General features: G+C 40.3%; 1 protein-coding gene across 1 annotated transcript in view; it reads right to left on the reverse strand.

Annotated features, from left to right (window-relative positions):
* The window catches only part of LOC122797867 (nuclear factor 7, brain-like), a 367293-nt gene that overhangs the window by 224148 nt on the left and 132216 nt on the right, over window positions 1–10929 (reverse strand). The window contains exon 4 of the mRNA XM_044066389.1: window positions 3719–3952. Within this exon, the coding sequence (XP_043922324.1) occupies window positions 3719–3952 (234 nt within the window). The remainder of the gene's footprint in view (window positions 1–3718; window positions 3953–10929) is intronic.

Below are 10929 nucleotides of genomic sequence, written 5' to 3' on the forward strand. Positions count from 1 at the left end.
AAGTTTCTTTGTCTGTGTACTGTTTTTCACAAATCTGTTGTATTAATGGCCACAAATTTTTATTTGAAGTTTGACAGTTTTTCTTGTGGAAGTATTTTTATTTCCTCTAATTAAGTTTTGCATATCTTGAATCTGGAAACTCTGGGCTTTTTACATAATAGTAACAATACATAATTTCTTTCTTATCCTCAATAGTCCACTCTATCATCTTTATGGCTCTTCTTTGGCCTATCAGTTTTTTGTGATTTTTGTGGACTGCTACTTCCTTCTACAACAAGGGGGGCATCCTCCCCCTGGGCCTAGCCTGGCCCCATTGTAGGAATATTTCCATATTTTGAGGATTCTATACTGTCATTTTTCCAATCCTGGCACCAGTGCACCTACCAGGATTAGGCATTTTTTTATCCTGGGTCTTATGCACCCAGCTCTCTTTAAGTTGTGACCTACTTCTGTCCATGGGTGGCGAAAGCCAGGGTACATTTTTGGCTAGGATTATATAGGCCCTAGGGCCAATAGCCTAGTACCTACCTATAAATACAGTCTATATATCAGTGTCGCCTTGGTGAGATTGTGTAGAAAACAGGGTTCACCTCGTGAAGGTCCTCACCAAGACTACAGGATGACTTCAAGTTCAGCACTACTACTCTCCTTTGCTTGCTGACTTTTCAACTGTCTGTGATATCTGCCTGATGAAGCCTTATGGTAAAGTGTTTTTGCACTTGCATTTTATAGTTTTATATTTTTATTAACCCCCCCCCCCCAGTTGCCACTATGGTGATGTCACAATCAATACCACCCCGTTTTCACCAGATAACAGCTCCTAAAGGTACTCTCTCAAATGCAAAGAGCACAGCATCTGCATGTCTTGATAACATACTGGGGCACTTCCTAATTGGCTTGAAATAGGCCTACCTAATTAAGCTATTTAATCTAAGCCTTGAAACCGGGTTTGTGCCCAAGGACTGGAAGCCAACAACAAGGGTGGCCCCTCTACTGATCCAGAAAACTATAGACCAATTATTCTGCCCAGTGTAATCTGTAAAGTATATTACATGCAAAGACATTATGAATTTATACACACTGGATCCCAGTCAGTTTATGTTTCCTGTTGAACCTGATGAGCTTTTCTGAGATGGTCACAAAGGCCACAACCAAGGACACATCAATTCATATGGCCTATTTCGACCTGACCAAGGCATTCAATACTGTCCTCCACTCAGGTACAGTCAAAATATTACAAAAAATGCAAACAAACCCATATGCCACCTGCTAGGTATCCAAATGGGTTTCACAGAGGATGCAAGATTTAAGAATAGGTGATTTCACCTCAGCTGAAAGGCAGCCAATGCAAATGGGCTGTGGCTGACCAAGTTTGCAAATGATTCCAAGCTCATGGCAGTTACAGAATCTTCCAAAGACAAACATCCTCCAGAAGGGTTTCACACAAATAAGCAATTGATATAAAAACCACAGACTCAAACTAAATACAAAAAAGTTCATAATTGTCTCCTTTGGTAAATTATCCATCCCTGCAAACTATAACATTGACAACATGTCTCCTAAGGTAGAAATGGTAGGGATTTGCAGACTTGTGATGATAGTGATCTGCCCTTTGGAAAAAGAAAAAAAAAAAAGGAAAATCTGTGGCACCCCTTGAAATATCTGTGGTACCCCTTGAAATCTCAGAAACCCTGTATGCAACCTATACGGGGTCAAAAACAAACCAATCATAAACTTTGAAGTGTAGAGGGTATGTTCACTCCTTGAAATACGTTACGCACCTAGTTCACTAATAAAATTCGAACTTTAAAATACGTGCTGCAAAATAATAAAATAGGTTGTCCACAGTTGAGTTAAAAATGGAATCTTCTTTACTGAAACATTTTTTGAAACCTTTACTTCAGTAAAGGATATGCCATTTTTAACTCAGCTGTGGACTACCTACTATTTTATTATTTTGTATTACATATTTTAAAGTTTAAATTTTATTAGTGAACAAGGTGCACAAGATATTTTAAGAAGTGAACTTCTCACCCTCCACACTGTGAAGTTTCTGCTTGGTTTGTTTTGATCTGTCCTTTGACCAACACGTGCCTACCACAGTTGGAAAGTAATTTTAAATAGCAAAACCTATAAGTAAGGGCACTGCATCCAGGTCCAAGGAGGATACTATCCATTTGTTTTCAGCCCTTATTAGACCAATCACTAAGTACACCAGGTTGTGTTGGTGTGTACCTGCAAAGGCACAGGCTTCAACTGGAACACCAGCAGAAATTTCTTACCAAACGTATCCAGGGAGTCCAACACATGAATTAGGTGGACCATTTTAGATCACTCTCCAGTCTCCAGATCTCTGTCTAGCATTTAAGGCCTTCTCAGATCATGTACAGTATGAACCTTCATGTCCACAAAAACAGTAGTATCAGAAACATCTGCTCTAAGGATTTTACCCTTTCCAGCAATCTAAACAGGACATGCTGGAGAAACAAATACATCCCATAGAGGCTTCCACTGCTCTGGAACAGGCTTCCCATCCATGTAAAACAAAGTACTTCCCTGACCCAATTCAACAATCTCGAGAAGAAACCTGCAAATTTATCCCTGTAGTGACACCTATGTCTCTGCTGGACAGAGGACATTGATGTGCTACAAAGCTGAAACTTGATTAATTCTGATCTATAAAAGGGAACAAGTAGCCCTTGTAAATTCTATTTAGCTAGGTTTAAAAAGCCCACCCCCCCTGGTCATTAGCCACCATCTTTGTATTTCTATAGGGATTCAGTCTCTCAGCCTTCATTTATTTGCCTACTAAGCAAAAGGACTGTGTATCCAGTGGGCCTACCTGGTTAATAAATGGGTGTGTAATGTTAATGGGATATGTCACCCATAAAGGGAATTTGGTAAACCATATTCTATAAAATGTCAAACTTCAGGACCCTTAAATAAGATGGATGATAATTTAGACACCAGGGGCATGAAAGAAGGTATTCTGTTCAAGGAGTTAGCACATACTGAAAAGAGTTTGTTTGTTTCTATTTAGTGAAAAGAAGCGATCAGAAACATAGTGTGCTATTCGCTTTTAAAAACTGAACACTCAGATTGATGGTGGTCAGAATATTCCCTTTATTCACTAAATGCATCACCTACAGCCATATGAATATATGTGCTTTCATATATACATATACACATGCACATACACACACATACATATATATTGTAAATGGTTTACTATCAAAAGATTGAAATTCATTTGGTCAAAATCATTACATCGACAGGTCATAATACCGATGCCAAAATGTCTACATTTAAATGGTCAACAAACACCTCAAACTAACACTAATGATTTTGCAGGGGTCCTGTGCCCCCCTGCACCCCCCACACCCCCCACTACTTATATATTACAACTCCAGGATCGCACAACAGTGCTGACAAGGATAAATCCTTGCCTGTTGTCAACATAAGGTCGACAGAAGGTAGACAGCACTGTCTGTCGACCAAATGAACTACTTAATATTAATTAGTTGACCAAATGTGTCGACCAAATGAACGTTAGACCAAATGAATTTCAAACTTTTGATAGTAAACCTATTGTAAATTATATCTGTCATTGTGTATATAAACGCTGGGTATGTAAGAACAGCACTACACACAATCTGTCTAGCAACAGAGTGACATACCAAGTAATTTCATTATGAACAGAATGTGAACAATTTCTTACTTTGAGAAGAAGTACAGAGTCTTCCTGCTGCAATGTGGATTCAATGTTGGATTTATGCTTCTGAATAGCCTTATTCATTTCTTCAATTTTCTCCAAGTTATCTGTCATCTTTTCCAGAATTCCTGCGGCTTCCTCCTTGAGTTGTTGGATCAGCTGTTGTTCCTTGTCCTGGAGAAACTGTCGTAGCTTGGCAAATTCTGATGTAATATGCTGTTCCAAGCTCTGGGCTTCATCCTGGAAGACAGAAATCTGAATTTAAAACCATAGGCCTCACAGTACTCTGTAATAAACAAACAAACTCAGACAAGATACGTCACTTTAGGTTAATCATCCTTTTTCCTGCTCAGGAAATGCCATATCCAGCAGGACAGAGCCATAAATGGCTATGAACTGTAAAAATATATGCAGTTAAATTACAAACACACATGCACACACATACAAACACACACAGACATATCAATGGTAGCTCAGTAAATTTTTATTACTTCATTTTTCTATAAAGTTATACATATAGCCCCCACCGGTAAACATTTGAAATGTTGGGACTCGCTACACTGAGTTGCAAAACATGGAGACTGAATGTCTGAAATAACAGATTTACACACATACCAAGTCACAGATGCCATTTTTCAGAATATTCCCTTTTCTCCAAGGTATGGTGATCTTCGAGTTGGTATTTATAAGTTTGGGGTGTGAGGGGCTTGCCCCCCACATGGAGGGATGCAGGGAGGGATTATGCCCCCTGCAATAAGAAGTTTTAAGGAGAAAAGTGATTTTTGAAATTCAGTCTTATTTTTGGTCTTTTTTTTCGGCTTGTCGGCACTTGGCATTTCGAGTGTTGACATTTCAACAGGGAGCCATAGCCACCCTTATGTACGTAAGATACTCATTCTTACAGAGAAACCATGATCAATGTCTTCAGCTACTGATGGTTCCTAATTCTTAATTTGAAAACGTAAGACGTATTCAGAAAGAAAGAAAATGATGCTTTTATCTTATCTTGCTTTACTGAGTCTTGCAATGTTGGAACAAGAAGATTGGAAGGTCGCTTGTTTCCTGTAGTCTGTGTATAGGAAGGTCGCTTGTTTCCTGTAGTCAGTGTATAGGAAGGTCGCTTGTTTCCTGTAGTCAGTGTACAGGAAGGTCACTTGTTTCCTGTAGTCTGTGTACAGGAAGGTCACTTGTTTCCTGTAGTCTGTGTACAGGAAGGTCACTTGTTTCCTGTAGTCAGTGTACAGAAAGGTCACTTGTTTCCTGTAGTCAGTGTATAGGAAGGTCACTTGTTTCCTGTAGTCAGTGTACAGGAAGGTCACTTGTTTCCTGTAGTCAGTGTACAGGAAGGTCACTTGTTTCCTGTAGTCAGTGTACAGGAAGGTCACTTGTTTCCTGTAGTCTGTGTACAGGAAGGTCACTTGTTTCCTGTAGTCTGTGTACAGGAAGGTCACTTGTTTCCTGTAGTCAGTGTACAGAAAGGTCACTTGTTTCCTGTAGTCAGTGTATAGGAAGGTTGCTTGTTTCCTGTAGTCAGTGTATAGGAAGGTTACTTGTTTCTTGTAGTCTGTACAGGAAAGTCGCTTGTTTCGTGTAGTATGTGTTTCATGGCACTGGAATGTTATACATTGCCTACTATGTTTCTGGTTTGAAGACAGCTACAAACAGGGAGACGATACTTAGTTTTGCTTTGCATTTTTCCATCCTCTGCACATCTGTGTGACCACAGTGTAAGTATATATACAGACTAGGGGCAGGAGGACTTATAGATAGGTTATGGCTTGGGAAAGGAACAGCCATAGGTAAGTCAAAGAGAAGTTACACAGTCCTAAAGATTGGGTCTACATTAGAACACAGAAATTGCAAAATTTCTAATGTTCTAATATTGACCCCTATTTGGCGAAAGCTAAAAACAGCGAAACAACAGAAGATCGACTTTTTTTCCTAGGGAAAGAATTCGGTTGTCCGTTTCTGTCATTTTGCTATTTTCAGCGCTTTGGTGGAAATTTACAGGTCAGGTTCAGGTAAGTGTGAGATTGGGTGCGGGTTAGGTGAGTTAGGGTTAGGGCACAGGTTAGGTATGTGTGCGATTGTGTGGATGTGAGGGTTAGGGCGGGTTAGGCGAGTTAGGGTTAGGGCACGAGTGAGGTGAGTGTATGATAGTGATGGACCTTAGGGTTAGGGTTTGGGTTTGGGTTAAGGTAAGTGGATAGTTAGTGGTGTTTGTACAGTTTAGTGTAGGGTTAGCTGTAAGATTTTAGGTGATGTGTGTGGATTGCTGTTTGTTTGGTGTGCTTGTGTTGTGTGTATGTGTTTTGGAACAGTGAAATTTTTCCCTATGAAAAAATTCGCAGTTCTGCATGTTTCAATGTTGTCAGCTTTCGCTGAATAGGGGTCGATATTAGAACATTCGAAATTTTGCAATTTCGGTGTTCTAATATAGACCCTAAAGCTTAACTGTCAGGAGCTATGCCTTTTGTGTACCCACCTGACCAGGTAACCACCACCACATTCATTGGGCTCCACTGTTGCCAAAGTGAAAACTTCTGAGTTATACTTCATTCAATCCAGGTTAAGGGATCTGCATTTTGTTTTGCTTCTATATTGTCAAGTACTTGGTATCAACATAAGAGGCCAAGCACACTTTGTGTATGTTTATGCAGCATTTCAGATCAGTTAATAACTGTAATTAAATTAGTACTGGTTGGTGTGTTCTGTTTGGCTATTTCTTGCTGCAATTGTTTGCTTAAATTGGGTGATTTTGTACAGGAAGCCTTTCATCTTTTTTTTTAAACAAAAAAAAAAATCTTTATTGACATCACTTATGACATAGGCAATCATACATTTATATAAATGAAAAACAGACCATACTGACATTTTCAGTTGCAAACATTATGCATTACATATAATGTTATTTACAGTCATTGTCAATGGGATATTACATGCTCATTCAATCCTGCCTTCCATTACAACTCATTCTGCCTCCAAAACATTATTATTTTTGAAAGAGTAACACTGGCTGTAGACAGTGGTCTTGCTGTCTACATGGCATACATTCACCTGGAGAAATTGTTGGACACCATCCCCCATTATGGCATAGTCAGTAAGCTTTGTAAACAGATCCCTATGCAGTAAGATGGATAGCAAATTGGCAAAAGAACAGAATCCACATGATGCGGGTAGCAGGTCCCTCATCAGAGAGTATGAAGGTAACCGGTGATATTACAGGGCTCAGTGATGGGACCTTGTTTGTTTGGCATTTACATTTCTGATGTACAGACCATGAAGCACGATCTCTGGCAAATCAGGTTTGCAGATGTCTGCAAACTAGTAGTTTTGACATGTCCCCCTCTGACTGTAATGTAAGTTGCTGGTGTTTTGGTATATAGTTGGTATGTGGTTTGACATACTGGTTAATCCAACGAATATTTACTAAGTGATAGTTCCATATCATGCTTATCAATGTAGTGGTATTTTATGACAATTTACTCCATACAGCTCTACACTGCAAAACTGTTGTTCTCTGTCAGTATACATTGACTTCCTATTCATAAACCTTACCATCTCTCTACTCTTACAATTCCCCGTATTCTCTTGCTCTGACTCACATTAGTACTTATTCCTAGAGATGGAGGAAGGACTAACTTTATTGCCTCAATACAAAATTACAGTATAGGGAAGCTTTCTCCTTTCTTTCATTTCAGAGCCTGTAGTCACTACATCTGGCCCTGATATCACTGGAGCTTTACCACAATATCCAACTCCCAAAGGTTTTCACTGACAGTGATGTCACTGTGCAGTGTAACCAAACTTAACACAAAGAACCTTGTTGTGTATTAAGTTTAACTAATCAAATACATGCCTGCCCTGTGCTGGAAAGTGGTTGTGACATTCTCCCCAAAGGAATGGTATTTCCATTCTAAGGACCATTTATTAAGTTGGCCACTGTATTTTCTCTTTACCAATAGATTACACTGCATATGCCAGCTACTTATTCTTCCTAGCTTCCTGGTTCTGCATTCAGTAAATGAAAGAAAACCTGTTCCATTTTATAGCTCTTTGTTAACTGCCTTGTACTGGCTATAAATATTTGCAAAACTAAAATGACAATGGGAAGCCCACCACCCTAACCCCAATCCCCACACACCCTCTGTTACTCTATAACTATACTTCCCACATTCACATTTCATCTGTGATTCCCATTCCGTAATCCTGTTAGCCCACTACCCTACTCCCAGCTCCCACACTCCCTCTGTTACTCTAGCATTACACTTCCCCATACACATTTCACCTGTGACATTTGCTCCCAAATCCTGTTAGCCCACTACCCTACTCCCAATTCCCAGACTCGCTCTGTTACTCTAGCATGACACTTCCCACATACACATTTCACCTGTGACACTCATTCAGTAACCTTCTCAAAACAGCCATACTATTCTGGTACGAACACTCCTGCCTTTTTCCCTAATTCATAACTTCCATCTAACATTTATCATCATTCCAAACAATCCTTCCCTCCCATACTGCTTTTCACAATTCATACTCGGATCCCTCCCAACAGTGCCTATCCGTACTTCTATATTTCAGTTTCTACTTTCCCCAATGTACCCTCACTACCTCCTGTCTTACCTTCATGCTCTGTCAACTCAAACCCTCTATTGTTCTATATTTCAGTTTCTACTTTCCCCAATGTACCCTCACTACCTCCTGTCTTACCTTCATGCTCTGTCAACTCAAACCCTCCGTTGTTCTATATTTCAGTTTCTACTTTCCCCAATGTACCCTCACTACCTCCTGTCTTACCTTCATGCTCTGTCAACTCAAACCCTCCATTGTTCTATATTTCAGTTTCTACTTTCCCCAATGTACCCTCACTACCTCCTGTCTTACCTTCATGCTCTGTCAACTCAAACCCTCCATTGTTCTATATTTCAGTTTCTACTTTCCCCAATATACCCTCACTACCTCCTGTCTTACCTTCATGCTCTGTCAACTCAAACCCTCCATTGTTCTATATTTCAGTTTCTACTTTCCCCAATGTACCCTCACTACCTCCTGTCTTACCTTCATGCTCTGTCAACTCAAACCCTCCATTGTTCTATATTTCAGTTTCTACTTTCCCCAATGTACCCTCACTACCTCCTGTCTTACCTTCATGCTCTGTCAACTCAAACCCTCCATTGTTCTATATTTCAGTTTCTACTTTCCCCAATGTACCCTCACTACCTCCTGTCTTACCTTCATGCTCTGTCAACTCAAACCCTCCATTGTTCTATATTTCAGTTTCTACTTTCCCCAATGTACCCTCACTACCTCCTGTCTTACCTTCATGCTCTGTCAACTCAAACCCTCCATTGTTCTATATTTCAGTTTCTACTTTCCCCAATATACCCTCACTACCTCCTGTCTTACCTTCATGCTCTGTCAACTCAAACCCTCCATTGTTCTATATTTCAGTTTCTACTTTCCCCAATGTACCCTCACTACCTCCTGTCTTACCTTCATGCTCTGTCAACTCAAACCCTCCATTGTTCTATATTTCAGTTTCTACTTTCCCCAATGTACCCTCACTACCTCCTGTCTTACCTTCATGCTCTGTCAACTCAAACCCTCCATTGTTCTATATTTCAGTTTCTACTTTCCCCAATGTACCCTCACTACCTCCTGTCTTACCTTCATGCTCTGTCAACTCAAACCCTCCATTGTTCTATATTTCAGTTTCTACTTTCCCCAATGTACCCTCACTACCTCCTGTCTTACCTTCATGCTCTGTCAACTCAAACCCTCCATTGTTCTATATTTCAGTTTCTACTTTCCCCAATGTACCCTCACTACCTCCTGTCTTACCTTCATGCTCTGTCAACTCAAACCCTCCATTGTTCTATATTTCAGTTTCTACTTTCCCCAATGTACCCTCACTACCTCCTGTCTTACCTTCATGCTCTGTCAACTCAAACCCTCCATTGTTCTATATTTCAGTTTCTACTTTCCCCAATGTACCCTCACTACCTCCTGTCTTACCTTCATGCTCTGTCAACTCAAACCCTCCATTGTTCTATATTTCAGTTTCTACTTTCCCCAATGTACCCTCACTACCTCCTGTCTTACCTTCATGCTCTGTCAACTCAAACCCTCCATTGTTCTATATTTCAGTTTCTACTTTCCCCAATGTACCCTCACTACCTCCTGTCTTACCTTCATGCTCTGTCAACTCAAACCCTCCATTGTTCTATATTTCAGTTTCTACTTTCCCCAATGTACCCTCACTACCTCCTGTCTTACCTTCATGCTCTGTCAACTCAAACCCTCCATTGTTCTATATTTCAGTTTCTACTTTCCCCAATGTACCCTCACTACCTCCTGTCTTACCTTCATGCTCTGTCAACTCAAACCCTCCATTGTTCTATATTTCAGTTTCTACTTTCCCCAATGTACCCTCACTACCTCCTGTCTTACCTTCATGCTCTGTCAACTCAAACCCTCCATTGTTCTATATTTCAGTTTCTACTTTCCCCAATGTACCCTCACTACCTCCTGTCTTACCTTCATGCTCTGTCAACTCAAACCCTCCATTGTTCTATATTTCAGTTTCTACTTTCCCCAATGTACCCTCACTACCTCCTGTCTTACCTTCATGCTCTGTCAACTCAAACCCTCCATTGTTCTATATTTCAGTTTCTACTTTCCCCAATGTACCCTCACTACCTCCTGTCTTACCTTCATGCTCTGTCAACTCAAACCCTCCATTGTTCTATATTTCAGTTTCTACTTTCCCCAATGTACCCTCACTACCTCCTGTCTTACCTTCATGCTCTGTCAACTCAAACCCTCCATTGTTCTATATTTCAGTTTCTACTTTCCCCAATGTACCCTCACTACCTCCTGTCTTACCTTCATGCTCTGTCAACTCAAACCCTCCATTGTTCTATATTTCAGTTTCTACTTTCCCCAATGTACCCTCACTACCTCCTGTCTTACCTTCATGCTCTGTCAACTCAAACCCTCCATTGTTCTATATTTCAGTTTCTACTTTCCCCAATGTACCCTCACTACCTCCTGTCTTACCTTCATGCTCTGTCAACTCAAACCCTCCATTGTTCTATATTTCAGTTTCTACTTTCCCCAATGTACCCTCACTACCTCCTGTCTTACCTTCATGCTCTGTCAACTCAAACCCTCCATTGTTCTATATTTCAGTTTCTACTTTCCCCAATGCTTCT

This window comes from Protopterus annectens, chromosome 3.part1 (assembly GCF_019279795.1).
Source record: "Protopterus annectens isolate FY-2018-M chromosome 3.part1, PAN1.0, whole genome shotgun sequence".
Taxonomy (NCBI): domain Eukaryota; kingdom Metazoa; phylum Chordata; order Ceratodontiformes; family Protopteridae; genus Protopterus; species Protopterus annectens.